This window comes from Aulonocara sp. 'chitande type north' Nkhata Bay, linkage group LG15 (genome assembly GCF_057382095.1).
Source record: "Aulonocara sp. 'chitande type north' Nkhata Bay isolate Kocher_YH1m ecotype deep benthic linkage group LG15, A_spYH_male_GT1.1, whole genome shotgun sequence".
NCBI lineage: Eukaryota > Metazoa > Chordata > Actinopteri > Cichliformes > Cichlidae > Aulonocara > Aulonocara sp. 'chitande type north' Nkhata Bay.
In genome coordinates, this window is record NC_141358.1 from 18,764,812 (window position 1) to 18,782,416 (window position 17,605).

At 39.2% G+C, this 17,605-nt stretch overlaps 1 protein-coding gene across 1 annotated transcript in view; it reads left to right on the top strand.

Annotated features, from left to right (window-relative positions):
- map3k5 (mitogen-activated protein kinase kinase kinase 5) overlaps window positions 1-17,605 on the top strand; it is an 86,981-nt gene that overhangs the window by 49,748 nt on the left and 19,628 nt on the right. Inside the window, exons 8-17 of the mRNA XM_086264799.1 lie at window positions 2,296-2,408; window positions 3,819-3,978; window positions 5,180-5,333; window positions 5,468-5,575; window positions 6,177-6,229; window positions 9,386-9,481; window positions 12,716-12,797; window positions 14,153-14,286; window positions 16,454-16,581; window positions 16,877-17,013. Coding sequence (XP_086120925.1) covers window positions 2,296-2,408; window positions 3,819-3,978; window positions 5,180-5,333; window positions 5,468-5,575; window positions 6,177-6,229; window positions 9,386-9,481; window positions 12,716-12,797; window positions 14,153-14,286; window positions 16,454-16,581; window positions 16,877-17,013 — 1,165 coding nt within the window. The remainder of the gene's footprint in view (window positions 1-2,295; window positions 2,409-3,818; window positions 3,979-5,179; window positions 5,334-5,467; window positions 5,576-6,176; window positions 6,230-9,385; window positions 9,482-12,715; window positions 12,798-14,152; window positions 14,287-16,453; window positions 16,582-16,876; window positions 17,014-17,605) is intronic.

Below are 17,605 nucleotides of genomic sequence, written 5' to 3' on the forward strand. Positions count from 1 at the left end.
AGAGTTTATCATGAATGGTGTCAGTCAATGCAGGATTTCATAATGGCTCTCATCATGAAGGTAAAACCCTTTGCTGGTAATGAGTCTGTGAATAAACCACAGCCACGTAGTGTGCAAAATTCTTTGAGATTGCACAACAACACCTCATAGCAACATAAGAACAATACCATTAAAATCCAGACTACAGGGATCATGGATAACATACCAAGATGGCTGAAATGTAAAATTAGCAAACATTAGCAGTGACAATAGTTTGAGCTGCTAAATGTTTTGTGCATGTTAAGCTGAGCTGCCTTTTCTGCTGCTGGTAGCAACAGGAAGTGGTGAGCTAGCATTTATTTAAGAAAAAAAAAAACCCATTGTGAATATAAATATTGGTACAGGTTAAGATTAATGGCATCATGATTCAGGAAAGTGTCCTAGTTGTCTAATATCTCTGTAGAACCACAAACCCTTGCTATTTGAAGACTCTGCATCACTTCCACACTGCCTAGTGTGACCAAAAATAGCTGAAACTTTTCAGTTCAATAAAGTTAAACTGGTTTGGGTAACATCAGACTGTTGTAGCTTCATATTAGAACAATAAAATCAGAAATAAAAGACATTAAGTTCAGCGGCATTGGCACAAAAACTGCTGCCACGCTGAATCTTTCTTGTGTCTCGTCTTTTATCCTTGGGAAACCACTTTAGGGATGATTTGCCATCTCTCAAGAAGTCTCATATTTTTAAACTGTGTTTCAATAAGTCAAGTATAATATAGTCTTGTATGTCCTATATTAATCCTAACTAGAAGCAGTATTTGTTTGAGTGAATTTTAGTGACAATTTATACTTGGCTAGTTTCCCCTTCATGGCTGTCTTCATTTTTACATCTGGACAACTTTGATTGCAGCTGCTGTTCAAAAGTTTCTCCGTACAATTTTTATCCTGGATTTCAAATATCAGGCTGACCTGATTTTAATAGCGAGGATCTATTATGGTCCAGTTAGCAGCTGTCATCAGTGTAAGGCAAGTGTATGGGCAGTGCATCAGGTCAGAGGATGTATGCGTACGTCTTATGAGATGTATGCACATCGTTTCTTCAAAATTCATGGCAGTCGTAAGTTTATCCTCCAGTGTCCAGCTGTCAGAGTAAACTATGGAGGCATCCAACAGTGACCTTTCAGCACTCTTCATGTTGTTGTGTGCCATTCACTCCACACTGAGGAGGAGGTTTTGCCTCCCACCCAGCTCATCAAATTTACCCCTTGTAAAGTCGTCTTTCTCCCCAAAATGGAAACCGAGTTTCAGTATTAACACAGTGGAGGAGACCCAACGTGCATCAAAGATGGATCACAGCAAGTGGTAAGAACAGGGCTTCACTAAATGATCTGTCATCAACCTTCATCAGGACTTCCAGGGAGAAAAGAGGAGTTAAAATCAGCTTTTTGTGGGTGGAGTCAGAAATCCTTTTGGTTGCACTTTTACATTAAAGGTTTCTGTGTCTTCTTACAGTTTGGCATCTAATAAAGAGATTAGTGTGAGTAAATTAACATTCTGGTGTTTACGTTTTCTAATTAACATTTTTTGGAGCCTGACAACTTGCAGGGACCTTTTGGATATGATCGAGTTGGATATTTGCTACCCAAAAACTAGCTAAGTCAGCTTGACACTAATGAGTAAGCACAAAGAAAGATGCATTTGCAGGGTTTCCAGCAGCTTGTTGAAACTGAACTCTCAAATTTGCCATCTCCTATGAAAGTGCTGTGTGAGCTCTTTGATTCTCTGTAAGCCCTCGAATCACCACACTGCAGCTGCTTACCTGCAGGGGCTGAGAGGAATTACTTGTTCGCTTTTTGCTGTGATGCGAGTGCACCAAGGCTAACATTAGCTGACGGAAGTCGGCTTATTGAGAACACAAGGCGGCTGATTGTCTTTATCTGGAAATTGCTTTTTAAGATTTCATATCTTTGTTGACTGCTTAGATAATCAGGCTCCCATCTGGCTGTTATTTCCAATTCCGTGTCACAACTTGGCACAGGCCTCTAATAACGCTCGCACCCCTCCCCTCCGCAGAACAGATTGCTCATTAAATAAATGAAATTTCTTGTTTTGTGGGGGTTCTCACAGTTGCTGTTTGATGTTCTGTGGCCCCCAACTCAATATGGCTGTAATTATTTTTTTCTATCTTGAAGTGTCTCAGAAAGCCGGGGGAGTCCTGGGAAGCCATCCATTATCTCAGGGATGCTTGGGATTTGGAATGACGCATTTCTTGGAAGAAAACTGTTTATGTGAATCATTCTTCTTCTCTTTTCAGGTTTAAAAAGGGGTTTGAGTCAGAGCCAACACTACACTCTGGTATCAACTATGCTGTTCTTCTGCTGGCAGCTGGACACCAGTTTGACACGTCGTTCGAGCTCCGCAAAGTGGGTGAGTGGACCCTGGTTACTTTGGTCTGTGTCCTAAATATGCAGCTTTTCATTTTATTACACTAAGCCTGCTGACTAACCACTGAGTAATCAAACTCTAATCAGTCTAATCAGTCCTTTGTCTGTAATTTACACGATAATTGTTATCCTAACGTGGAAATAGGGGTCAGTTAAAGCTGCACAAATAAATAACTTATATGAATGGAAATGAAAATTGCGTCACCCACAGAGAAACAATTCCCCTCACAGCTAAAGTGCAGTTTAGCATCTTTCAGCTCATTGCGTTTGTTCTAACTTGGTGTCAAATGAACTACCTTTGCTATGGCAGCAGCTGTTTTTAATGGAAAACCTCTAATAAACTCACATATGCTTATAACTCAACGCCAAACAACAACTGTACAAAGTCTAGAGGAACCGAGGGCAGCAAATCTTTGGAGTTAGCTGGAACCAGAACAAATGCAGAGGAAGTGAAAATTGGATTCATTTAATTCACCCAAGTGGCAAGAGACACGGCTCCAAATGAGAGATAATTTTGTTATGTGTTTGCTGAGTGTGTTAATAGTGTTTGCTAACACATTCAGCGTGTCAGCTGTTGACACAGTGGATGGTGATAATCTTTAACAGATTTTTTGACCACAAAAGTGGATGTAACTCCAAAATTCACTTTCCTGTTAGCTTCATTTTAGTTCAACAAGGCAAGAGGGAGATATATGCTGCTAATTGTTCCTTACACAGCCACTAACTGTGTATGCCTGTCATTTGGTGCAGAGTAGAGTGTGCCGAGTCATTTATTAGAGGGGTTTTTTGACAGAAAGTGACTTCCTGCAGGTGAATGCTATTAGGATAAGGTTGGAATGCCAAATATGAACCAGGGGAGTAAAGTTATGGGTTGGAAAACTTTGTTAAATAAAGTTATTTTTAAACCTTGTTATTATTATGCATATTTCAATAAAGCAAAATCAAATAATGTATAGTTGTTTCCTTTTTTAGTCAGGCAGGCGTGTAGCTGAGCTTTTGCCCACACTTTTTTTCCCTCTGAAGTCTGAGGCTCAGAGGAACTCCAGAATCTGGGAATTAGAGTTGGCTTTTCTGGGAATTGGCCCGCAGCTCTCTAAATTAACCCAACCCTCCATCCCTTTATGCATCCCTGGGGTTATCTCATAAGATCCCCACTGTCTCTCCAAATGGCAGATTTCTGCAGCAGGCTGTGCAAAACATGTAGCTGCTGCTTATCTTAGCAGTTCTAATAAAAATAATAATATAGCTAGGCTGCTGTAGTGCGAGTTGTGGCACACCCAAGTACAGCATGGTCTTTCTTTGGCTTTCTTGTTAACTGGCATGTCTGCCTATGGTCCACATGGAAATGGAACAAAATATTTCACCAGCATTAAATTGTTTGTCTTGTTTGCAGGAGTTAAGCTGAGCAGCCTGCTGGGTAAAAAAGGCAGCCTGGACAAGTTGCAGAGTTACTGGGATGTGGGCTTCTTCCTGGGTGCCAGCATCCTGGCCAGTGACAGCACCCTGGTCATCCAGGCTTCTGAGAAACTCTTCAAGCTTAAAGCCCCTATATGGTGAGAACACAATCCGTTCAAATTAGCATGCTAAAAAATGCATTTTAGACCACTTCCATCACCAACTGTGACTCTCTATTTGTCATATGAAGTCTGCTCTGCTTCCCTTTGAAACTAAAGCAGCCATCTGTGGCCACTGGCAAACATTTGGTGTATTTGAAGAACAAAGAAAAAAGTCACCAAAAAAAGCCACTTTGCTCATTTGAACAGTATCTCTGTCTTTACATTTTAGATTTGAAGGATATAAAAGCCTGGTGTCGTAATTTTTTGTGAATTGTCAAAAGTGTGGTACAACGTTTCTCCAAAGATAAAACTGAGAACTGATATTTTTTTACACTTTTAATAGCGCATATTCGTCTTTAGGTCCCCAAGCTAGCCTGCAAGTTTAGATGTGTTTTAAAGAAAGATGCCACATGACAATATCCCGTTCACGCCATCGTAACATAATGCCTTCACGGTGGTGGAACATAGTTGTAATTGCCCGCAAGGCATGTGGTAATTTCAGACTTCACACAGATTTTATGATACTTTATGTACAACATGTGGAGGAAAATAATAAAAACGTTTCTTTTTTTTCTACAGTGCATGAAACCCAGCTGTTTTGTGTTTGTTTTAGTTCTCTGAAAACCATCACACCAAAATCAGGCTCCAGCATAGAAACGCAGTCATATCTTAAAGTGTTTATTTGTTAGCAATTTTCCTTAAACAACGCTAAAGTTATCTACCAGTAAGGTATTCTCTTTTCTCTGTCTTCATATCACATGTTTTTGTAATTCTACAGTCACACTGTGGAAAACATTGGTTGGAAACTGCGGCGTGAAATTAATGCAACCCTGTCCAATGAACTTGTAATCTTGTTACCTTTAAAAATGTTGCTTTGAAGACCAGGGGACTGCTGTCCGAGTCAGAATGGAACTTTAAAAATGTTGATAAAGCATTAATAAGATGAAGTCAGTCTACAGGAAATTACAATGCAACCATTTGGTAACCAACTTGAATCAAGTCCCCTATTACAAAGAGATGTTTCACAGACAAGTTGTGGCCGTCGGCACAGATTGACTCAGACTGAGTGCAATAAGCTGACAGTTTGTCAGCATTTATATATTAGATGGCAACTATTTGCAAAGCAGCCATAAAGACATATACCACAGCAGTAAAGTTGTTTATTCCTGTTATCTGGTAATACTTCTGTTGCTTCCAGGTATTTGCGGTCATTGGTGGAGACCATCTTGATCTTTCAGCACTTCAACAAGCCCAGCGTAGAGCAGCCCTCCTACAAACAGGAGCTGGTGGACTTTTGGATGGACTTCCTGGTGGAGGCGACCAAAAAAGATGTCTCCTCTGTTCGATTTCCTGTAAGAAACACAGATTAACATGAAATAATACATCTGAGTTTTTGTTAAAATGTGGAAACAAAAAAAAAAAAAATGCAATGCAAGCTCAGAAAATTAAAGGTTTAAAATGTGCAATGCATATATGTCTTGTCCAGGTGTTGATTTTGGAGCCAACTAAAGTGTACCAGCCTTCATATTTGTCCATAAACAAAGACGTGGATGACAACACAGTGTCAATCTGGCACGTTGCTCCTGATGACAAGGTGCGTGTCCCACTGCAGTAAAATTATTTAAAGAATATATTTGCTGCATAATACTGAGTATAGGTTTATGTACTGTATATATGTATTTTGCTTGCTTTTAATAGGAATATGGGTAACAGAAAGAAAAAACTCTCATTGCAACCATAGAAAAATAAAACAAAATCCTACGCTGGTGCACCTCAACAGTCTGTGCTGGTTTCATCACTCTGTTTTATGTTAGCAAACATACTGATGCTTCCACTAGTTACAGTAAATGATGAACTACAGATAATGTCACATAAGGCGACAGATGTTAACGAAACAGGAAAGCTGAGATCGTGATCATGTCTCTTCTAGATCTGGGGAGATGCTGTGTTGTGATAATGGACTGTCGCTTCCTGTAATGAAGCTTTATGCCTCTGTCTTCTCGATTGTTTTCATATGTTATTGCTCATTATTCCCAGCTTACACGTCAATGTAAATGGTTGCTCGCCAGGGAAGTCGTGCTAGTAAACGAACTAAATAAGCGCCAATGATATAATCCAGTGGACTGATTCTTATGATAATGCTCGCAATAATGTTTAGTTAACGATTTATCCTGTTGATTTGACTTGTCCTGCAGAACAAGGGGATCCATGAGTGGAACTTCAGCGCCACATCTGTACGAGGTGTCAGGTCAGTGCCTGCAGTCTCTGCAAAGCCTTGTTAAAAGTGATCGCTTAGTGGACTTTAAGCTGACTGCAAGCAGAAACTACTATGAAAAGGCTAAAAGGATCATTAGAGAAAGTAACATTTGTTTCTAGTTCAAGTTTCAAGTTTTATTTGTCATATAGAGGTAACAATGTTACATCATTACAGGCTACGAAATTCTTAGGTTCAGAGCCCGCTCAATATTGCACGTAGGAAAAAAGCAAAATTACACATAAGGTGACACTAATTAAAAATAAACTATATAAATAAAGAAAATATATGTAATTTTTTTTTTAAAAGAGTAGGATAAATAAATACAGATTACTACAAATACTGCAGTGCCTGTAGTGCAGAGGTAATGGTATATACATGTACAGTGTATACAGTGATTACAAAGACTGGAGGTGGAAAAGGCTTCCAGCCCTCGTGTTGTTACCATGAATTTACCTGGCACTCAGCAGACTCTGGGGACTCACGACAATGTAATGAGCTCTAGGCAAGGAAGGACATTTCCTGAAATATCAAACTGCTCCTTTTAAACAAATGAACACTGAGTTCCTGCTTCCTGTGTGGCTAGAGAAAATTGCTTCATGCCATACCTCTATCTGTCTCCTGTCTCATTTCTGCTCTCAGCTGCTACATAAATAAAAGCATTAAATGTCCAAAAGTTGTAATTATGCAAAGTGAAAAGCTTTTGAAATCAAATAGAAATGCATAAACATGTATAATAACATTGAGTTGTGTACTAAACAAGATGATATTTCAGTGTTCAGAAATATATTTAAAACGCCCAAAAAGACACCTGAATAAACCAAAAATACTCCAATGTTAATTCGAATAAAAATGGTGTTTAAAGCCCAGTGCAACATAATAGAAGTCATAAAATTAAGAGTAAAACAAAATCATGCATTTCCTGTTTAACAAGTAGGTGTATCGAAACATACTCAAAAGCAAAAATAAGTAATATTGTAATAACTGCATGCAATCTGCAATTGTAAACACCAAAGCAGAGGTTTTAGGTATGCCCAGTCGCTGTGCTGTCTCTTCACCTCTTGCAGCTTCAGATGGTATCCGAGTGCGCCAGCATTACACAGACAGTTTTTATGATGTCCTTCTCTTTGCCAATTTTTTTTTCCACAGTCCTCAAAGGAATTCAGTGTCAGATCGGAGAGAAGCTGAGGGCTGTGCTCACATGTTGCTAGGGAACGACTCTTTCTCTATGCCCACTCAGCCTGCAGACAGTCAGCAGGACACAATGGCAGCCCTGCAGGCTACAATACAACCACACATGCAGGGACTCTGCTGTCTGGTTCAGCAGCTCTGGCCTTGGCATTCTTACTAAGGAATGGGCAATTGCCAATTCCACTGGATAAAAGTTTCCATTTAGTTGGTACAATTCTAGCTGTCCATCTTTTGTGCAGAAATTGAGCGTCATCTAACAGCTTATATGGCTGTTTCTGATGGTGACTTTTATAGGAAACAAACTACAACTGCTGTAGTCCATGCTCATAACATTAGATATTTATTGTATATATTAGCATGAAATACTTTTAGAGTGCAGTATCTGTGTGCACAGGCTGCATTTATGAATTTAATTTTTACATGTGGTTTTACATTTTTAAGTCATTCAGTCAGTGATTCACAATCAGGGTACAAGTACCCTAGGGGGCTACTTCTGCGGTAGAGCGGGGGTGGTGGAGAAGATTAGCTCTACTGGTACAATTAACAGAGACATTATTGTTTTTCTTGATTAACTATTATCTATAATGTGAAATAGAATGGCATTTATCCAGTTCTGCTGGAATAAGCTAGAAACAACTATGTGGGCAGCTGTTGTGTTGTTGGTGACGTTATAGTGTTAGTGTTATGTAACTCTGGGGGATAAATATTTTTAAACTTTTTATGAGGGAAAATAGAGAACTTTTGACCACTGACATTTGTCACATTTACAGTTTTATATGCTCTAATGATGATTTATATTTAAATCTTTAATAATTTAATAATTTAGTATACCACGGTATACATATCATGACGTGACCCTCTATGAGCAAGGACTTAGCAACAGTGCCAAGGAAAAATTCCTTTTACACCAGAAGAAACCTTTGGCAGAACCTTTTGGCTGACTTGTTTAAGCTGTAGCTCTCAGTTATTACTGACTGAGAGTATGCATTACATTACAACTTGAACATGTTAGCTAAAAGCGAAAATGTTTGCTAAATATAATAGTGAAAGAGCTTAGAAATAGTAATTGGCTAATAAATAAAGACAAAGTTATAAGTTGGATTACTAAAGCTTTAGCTAGCTTTTATTACTGCTGACTAATAGTGTGCATTAATAATAGCTAAAATGGAAATTTCTGAAAAAACAGTAACTAGCTGAATCAATTTACTTAGCTAGCTAGCTTTGAAACCATTGACTAATATACATTAACAGTTCAAATTGCTAGTGTATACAGTGAAAACCATAGCCATTTTTGCTAAATTAGAGCTAGCAAAAAAAATCTGTTGGGTAAAAATCTAAGGAGCTTGGAAAGGAAAAGCGTCTGGACTTCTTTACGTTGCTTGAAGACGTTTCACCTCTCATCCGAGAAGCTTCTTCAGTTCTAGGGTCAAATGGTGGAGTGTCCCAAATTTAAGCCCTATGGGAATGCCCCCCCAAGAGGGACAAAGGACATCCTATTGATCCTCTACCTAATCACACGAGCCAATATGTCTGTGAAAGAGGTCTTTCCAAGCTCCTTAGACTACGACGACCTGGATGACTGAGAACCTTCACAGACATATTGGGTAAAAGTATTAACAGCTGAAACTGCTAAAAAAGCAAAAACAAAAGCATTAGCCAAATAGAAACCAAACAGCATTTAAATAAGGAATGTTGTCCAACAGTATAGATTAACAAATGGCTTAAAGAAACAAAAAAAAAATGTTAAATGTTGTTGAAAAATGGGTAAAAATAGCAACATGACGTGGATAAATAGTTGAAAGAGTTACTTAATAGTTGGTGTCATTTGAGAATTTTGTGGAATATTCCAAAAGAAACAGTTTGTAGCTATAGCTTCATTCAATGTAAAGCTCACATCTGTTCTAATGTTATTGTGGGTTGTTTCTAACTGAGGACAAACTGTGGACCGTTTCTCCTCAGCATCTCCAAGTTTGATGAACGCAGTGCCTTTCTCTACGTCCTTCATAATGCAGAAGACTTCCAGATCTACTTCTGCACAGAGATGCATTGTAAAAGGTTGGTCTGTGTGTTCTCTCTTACAGATGCAATTCCAGATCTTTAGCAATTTACCATAATAAATCATGTCATAATGTGACTGCATTAATTTAATTTTCAGTTCAATTCAATTCAGTTTTATTTATATAGCGCCAAATCACAACAACACTTGGCTCAAGGCACTTTAATGTTAATTTAAACTTAATATAAATGGCCTATCCTATTTCTCTTTCTTTTTTCGTACGGAATTACATTATTGAAATATTCATGTTTAATGAGCCATCCATTGAAATATCAGATAGTGAACAGCCTGAAATGTCTTAACCATAAGTGTAATTTAGCATCTCTCTGTTCTCCACATTCAGTCTGCTATCATTACAAAGAAACGCTGCTGTCATGAATCAAAGTAAAGGGTCGGCACAGCTTCACACCTTTCTTCATTGTAATGACTTCATAAGTAGCGGTTGTAAAAGTGATAATGCACGTGTGGCTCAGATGAATTGATCAATTAAGACCACCACTCTCATAATTGGACCCATGCTTAATAACTTAATAACTTAACACTAATGCCCTCCTTCTTTTATTGAGCCAGTTGTAAACCCTTTAAAAAATGATGTTTTATTAATTAGCGGGACCCACATTACATTACCTTACATACAAAACGATTGTGGAGAGGAGCAGTCGGGGTTGAATCCTTATACCTATTACAATTTTCACACGTGCATTCCAAACCTAAACCTATCTAGACTTGCCCAACTGCCCCATATTACCTGTCTTTGTTCAACTTGTGAGAAAGAGCAAGTGAAATAATGTGCTCCAACTGTTGAGTTGATATGTAAAGACAGCTTATGGTTAATGGGCAATCTGCTTCACCTTTACTGACACAAAGCCTTATGATTCCCCTTAAAACACAGGTGTTATTGAACTGATTAATTCTGAAAGATTTCACAGCAAATTGTAAACTTAAGTAATTTTCTTACTTGAATTTAGGACAAACAGGATCAGGTTATGCTCATTTACACAGCTGAGCCTTCTCATATATGGAATAGAGCAGGAAATGTTCTGCATCAGAAACGTTTGCACATCTGGAATTACGTCACATCCTTACTTACTGACAGAGCATACAGAAGCATACAGTAGCAGTGAATGCACTAAAATATTAGCTGAACTTTTCACACACTGGACCAATCAGACATCAATTTTGTACTCTGTAATTAGCAGGTGAAAGAAAGAAGTTAAGCTCCATGTTGGTTGTGCCTTTCCCATCAGTAGTTTGAGTGTTTCCCATCAGTCCTGCACTCAGGTGCAAAGTTTGTGCCTTCCCGATCACCACAAACACACCTTATTTCATTTGGACACCATCTTCTTCTTCACTAGCTGCTATGCGAAGCACTGAGTGTTCAGACTTGTGACTTTCACATATGAGCCTTCCTCGCTCTTCCAGTTCCATTATCTGGAGTGTGAGAGTCAGTGAGTCATGCCTGATTCACGCCTGCTGTTGTTATGATGCTGCTCTCATTTTAACAGCATTGACAGTAGGATAGGAGTGGTGAGAAGAGGGACGAAGGAAGGGAGGGAGAAATAGATGAAAGACGGTGGGAAGAGGAAGAGACCCAGACTGAATGCGCTTGTGCATGTGTGCACGCACAAGCGCACGCGTCACTGAACACCTGCAGGCATGCAGTGTGTGACTGCATGACGAGGCAGCGTGTTAATTCACAGCTTGTGCGCTCCGAGAGTGGAAAAGGTCATTGTATGTATGCATGCATGTGGGAGGTGTGCATGCAAACACACTGTAACCCCTTCTGGATAAAAGCACAATCAAAACAACACCACTCAATAACAATATGCACAAAATGGATTTCTGACAAATAATTCCATATGTTTGTGATTCTGAATTATGTTAGCTATTTAAGTACTATATATATAAGCTCCATAATGTATTTTTTGTTAGGGGTTCACCTAAGACAGGTATTGTTGCTAATACAGAGGCAAACTGTGCTTGATTGCACTTAATGGCCTTATTTTTATTTGCATTTATTCTGTTTTGGCCATCTTTGACAAGCAAAATACTTCTTGCAGCACAAATAAGTCTGATTTTAGCTACCAATGCCAACAGGGAGATGTTTACAGCATATTGTTGGCCTTAAAAGGCTTTTTTGGCCTTATTGTAGAAAGGTTCCCAAAGTCGGAGGGCCAAGGCACTGTTAGCCTTCGTACTTTACATTTCTATCCCACATTGTTTGGAAGTCAGTGGCACTGTATCCCTCGCAATCTGACATCACACAGACTTTGTATGAGGGAGCTGGCAGAAAGATTGGATAATATCCAATCTGACTACATTGGACATTTCTGCTCTCATATGCATCTCTGTTGTGTTCGGGGGATGGGGGGATGGGGGGGGGGGGTCCTAAAAAAAGTTTAATTATTAAAGTAGTCAAAGGAGCTTGCAAAGAAAAGCGTCTGGACTTCTTTAAGTTACTTGAAGACGTTTCACCTCTCATCCGAGAAGCTTCTTCAGTTCTAAGGTCAAATGGTGGAGAGTCCCAGATATAAACCTAGTGGGAGTATCCCCCCACAGAGGGACAAAAGGACCCCCTGATGATCCTCTAATCGCCTGAGCCAAGGTGTGAAACTGGGTGTGGGTCCCACACCCAAACTCTGACGCTTTTCTTTGCAAGCTCCTTTGACTACGATGACCTGGATGACTGAGAACCTTCACAGACAATTATTAAAGTAAACTTTTTTTTTAATTTATTAAACAAAATCTTTTTCTTGTTTAACTTTGTTTTGTTTTTTTATATGAGTGATTTTCAGTGCAGGGACTCCAATATTAAAAATCTTTTTGATGTCCTGCACGTGTTTTTCTTGTTCCTATCACTCTAGTCAAGCCCGTAACTCATATTCTATTTACCCAACATGGACTCATTCTAGTATACTGAAAAACTGAAAGTCAAGGTCTTTGTTTCCTTTTCCGACTCTCTTGAAATGCCAAAACGTACCAACTTTTTCATATATTGAATGAAAGGCATTCCTATTTGCCATTACTCTGTGCAAGTGTTCATTTAATATATGTCATGTCTGCAAAATAATGTCAAATAATTCAGTCTTTGTAAATGTATAAATCTTTAAATGTAAAAGTGTTGAAAGTTGTAGCAATGTAAAATGCCACTGTTACGAGATGCCGAAGTTGTGTTAAATATGATATACATGTTATCAGCATCGTTAAACAGACTCTGGTCTTTTCTTTGGCAGATTTTGTGATCTGGTCAACAGCATAACAGAGGAAGCCTGGAAGTGTCCAGAGGAAGGAGAATGTGACACTGATACCTTAGAGGTGATTATTTTCGTGATACCAAATCACTTCCTCTGAACATAATGTTCATAATTTTTCCTAAATTAATAATTCTGCAGCTCTACCTCCAAGCACTGTTAATTAGAATGAAAAATCCACAAGTTCATTATTCTGCATTGTTTAGTCGCATCCTGTTGTGTTTCTGCGGTGTACTTTGCCTGCTTTTAAAATGCCACAGGAAATATGATACGATGTTGTCATGAAAAGAGACGAAGTGCTGACAGTAAAAACAAAAAGAAAAAAAGAAAAACCAGAAACCCATCTTTCAAAAGATAATTAGGGCTCTTCTTCTTTACTGACAGCCTACCGACTCCTTTCATGCAGCATTTATTACTCAGTTATTAAACGGTGAACGACGTGTTTTTGCTCTTGTTTGATCAAATTCCCCATCCAGCTTTTCTAATCCAGTTCGGCACAATTTGCATGATAATAACTGGATTGAAACTCAGCTTTGAACGCTCAAACAGGAACAGTAGCCCGCTGGGATAAGGCCTGGATTTTGTTCATGTGCTTTGTGTGACAGCGCAGAACAGGCACCTGCTGTTGCGTTCGCCTGCCTTCTACCAGCAGAGCCTAGGGAAAAGAATAAGCTAATTACGAAAAATGCTGCCGCACCCATCTTTGACTCAGCATGGCACAGATCAAATGACTAACAGGTTTTTCTCAGGGGGATTTTTATGCGTGTGATGCAACTCTAATCAGCCTGCACTGAGGGACGGTTAGTCTTCAGCTTACACCGTCCCTTAAGAATATAACACAAAATTGGGCTCTTGAGGAGTCATCGTAAGCATTACTCACATTTTTTAGAAAACTTTGATTTTGAGGTGTTTTTACGGGGGAAGGAATCAGTGGAACAAAGCTAAGGAAATCGCGTTAAGAAGAAAAGAGCCTTTATTAGTTATAAAAACTCAATCAGACGTATTTTAAGGGAGTGAAAAGACTTGCTGATTTCTTTCATTCATGCAACAGGTGCCAACCCGCTTCAGCAACAAGAGAATATTCATTTATGAAACAGTTATAACATAATTATAACAGTACAGTGGGAATGCAGAAAAACTGGTTTACTATGTTCAGATTTAACTCGTGCTTTACTCATTAAATCACTCTATTTTAACTATTAACTATTCTAATTTATTTCTCTTTGTCATTGTAAAAATGCATGGTGGGTGCATTTCTTCTGGTCAATGGACAGTGACATTTAGTAACCTCATGTTTTGGGTAATGGGATTTTGCTTTGATTCTTTATGGCAAATACCGTATATATTACTATTTATTTATTGATTGATTTATATATATTTTTTTAAATGACAGTTTGCATGTTTCTCTTGTCTCCACAGTACGACTATGAGTATGATGAGCACGGAGAGAGAGTGGTTCTGGGTAAAGGTACATTCGGAGTGGTGTACGCCGGTCGAGACCTCAGTAACCAGGTCCGACTGGCCATCAAAGAAATACCAGAGAGAGACAGCAGGTCAGAAAAACAGCTATTGTGGGGGTTTTTTGTTCTTTGTTTTTTAGTAATCACAGGGGAACAATGTTGCAATACGCATGGATGAATGAATCATTTCTATTGTTGTTTGCCACAGTAGCAGGAAAGTCTGCCAGTGGTGATATTCCTGTTACTCAGAGGATGAATCCTGTTTTTCATGACCTTTGCTGTAGTGCCAAGTCTAAGACTGGCTCATAATGTAGCTGGTAGACTGATGAAGAAACGGCTGTGTTCAGTGTTTCCCACATAAACTTTATTTGGGCAGGCTGGTCAAGCATATTAATGGTCAACCAAGCATATTTGGTAGTGAAAGTTTTAGCTTTCTTTAATTTTATTAATAGAATATCCTGCTCTTATTTTGAAAAATCAGCAAGTCAGCTAGCTCGGTCGTTTCTGTCTAGTATGTCCTGACTGGCTCACAGGCCAGGCAATTGTTGTAGGGACATTTCATGTCCCGTTACTGTGAGCTTACCTAAGCTGCAGAATAAGCACCACTGTTGGCAAACTCACAGGAGAGGTTGTGACAAATAGTGGATTACAATAATCATCAAAGCACTTGGTTATTAAGAAATTTCAATAGGGGCACTGTATTAAGATAATATGTATCATCTGTTTATTGTACTGCACAAAGATTGAATTTCAGCCCAAATGTTAACAAGTGTCTGTGCCGTTAATGTCTCATTTCATTCAGCGCAGCTCTGGAGTGTCATTAAAAATTAGTCCTTTTCTCTGGCTGAGAGTGCCAAGCTCAGTTCAGCTGTGTCCCTGGTGGTTTCTGGCTCTCAGAGCACTGGTATCCAGTTGAGTGACTGGTTAGTGGAGAGCTGTGAATGCAAACTCCCACCCTCTGCCTTTTTATTCCCATCACTGTCTCTGCTCGAAATGCTTGTCTCCACATAGTTCCACCTACTCATCTCATACTGCAAGACTCTTTTGCAGACTAGATGATTTCACACTTTGTTCCTCTAATCACATCAGCAAGCCAGCAGGGCGCTCAACTGCAAAGAATGTGGAGAATTTGGGTAAATAATTCACAAGTGGAATGAAATCTCAAGATAGGAAGAGAAGGAGAGAGAGAGCGAGAGGCTGGGTGTGATTCATGTAGAGAGCTGAATGTGAAAAGAAATTGCTCACGGGCATTTCTTCCTAGTACAGAGGTACCTGTTGTTCTGGTCAGATATCACGACTTAGCGTCGGTTTGATTTTCTGGTTTAATCTTTTATTTCTCAGTTTGTCTTGTTTTTACCAGGTTTATTTTACCTGAAGGAAAAAACACATTAGCAGGACACCGCCACAAGCGAAGATAGTTACTTATTTTAACAAATCGTTGTTTTGTGCAGAACAAATTGTCTAATATATGTTTAAAAAATTTTTTTTTTTTACATAGATTTTAGCTCTTACATTTACTTCCATTGTTTGTGGTTTACACCAGCGGTCCCCAACCCCTGGGCCTCGGACCGGTACCGGTCCGTGAGTCGTTTGGTACCGGGCCGTGAGAGTAGAGGCTCAGGTGTGAAATGTATAGTTTTCAGGGTTTTTATCGGTTTTCAGCGTTATTTTGTTATCGTTTTTATCGTTAACTCAGTTTTCCTGGGTCTTTTCACGTGTTATGAATAAATCTTCTTTTTTCCGTACTGGTACTAGTTTTATTTTGTTGTATTTATCCGCGACACCTTAAAGGCCGGTCCGTGAAAATATTGTCGGGCATAAACCGGTCCGTGGCGCAAAAAAGGTTGGAGACCGCTGGTTTACACTATTTGGCTAACAAGTAAAACGTTCCCAGTTTGATCGGATCCCTTTGGGGTTACATCTGGAAGGGCATAAAGCATTAAAAAGTCTGCCAAATTAAACATGTGGCGCTACCTGCTGTAGCTCAACTTATAACACAATCACCTGTTTGAATAAAGAGAGTATTTGTAGACTCACGAGACACCAACACATTTGGCTATTTAAGTGTGCTACTAATATACTTACCTTCAACTTTATTATGATAATAACTAGATGTGCCTGCTGCTATACAGTTCAAATCAGCTTATATGATTCCCAATTTGGCTGTTGATTGACTCCTCCACGTTTGCTGTTAGTAACTGACCCACAGATTTCTGTTCAGGATATAAAGAAACATGTACTGTTACTTGTTTTTACACAGGTACTCTCAACCACTTCATGAGGAGATCGCCCTCCACAAGCACTTAAAGCACAAGAACATTGTCCAGTACCTGGGCTCTATCAGCGAGAACGGCTTCATCAAGATCTTCATGGAGCAGGTGCCTGGAGGTGAGACGCTTCCCGATGCTGTGGAACTGTTAGAACTTAATTGTCCTGAAATAATTTTTATTGTCCAAATGGAGGGAAACCGGTATGAAACAAAATCAATTTTTTGATGTCAGAATGTGTTGTTTCCAGTCATACTTACACTAACAGTAAAAACACTGTTTGCATTTATAGATAAGATGGGTGATTTGCAGAGAAGTAGTATAAACCTGTACATAATGGCCTTAGTCCTCTGCTGCTAATCTCTGCTGAGAGTGAATATATTGATGATTGTTGTACTTTGTCCCCTGGTGTTCAGGGAGTCTGTCTGCACTGCTGAGGTCCAAGTGGGGCCCACTGAAAAACAATGAGCCCACCATCGGCTTCTACACACGGCAGATCCTGGAGGGGCTCAAATACCTGCACGACAACCAGATTGCACACAGAGACATCAAGGTAACAAAAGAAGGGTTTTTGCAGAGTTAACAATCTGTTGGCTCATCTTTGTGACATCTGCAGACTCATTTTCAGAAAGACTTTCTATAGATAATTGGGGTCGTAAGCATAGACTGCATATGAAAGATGGATTGAACGATTGGACTCTGGAGTATTAGTTTTTTGGAGCCAGCCAACAGTGACCATGTTTAGGTGAAGGGTTGATGCAGAAAGTAATCAGCTAATGTTATCAAGCTGCACTCATACAAATTATGAGTGCGACAAAGAAAAGTACAGACAACAGATTCATAAAATACCAGAATTTCATTCACCAAACTTGAAGTGTAAACTTCCTGGACTGCCTGTACCTGACAACGGGCCTTGTTCATATAACTTCAGAACTAATACACTCAAAGGGACCAGTACTACAAACAGTTGGTAGAGGTCCAGTTCATTGGACTTCTTAGTTGAGACAGCATATTGCTACAGTTTCTTTTGTGTGTGGGTTTGTGCCAATCAAAGCAGTCACTGCTTAACGTTAATATCCAGAACGGTGAGACCGAAAAATATCCACCTTCAAAGGGAAACTTGCTATAGAGACCAAAATGTCTTG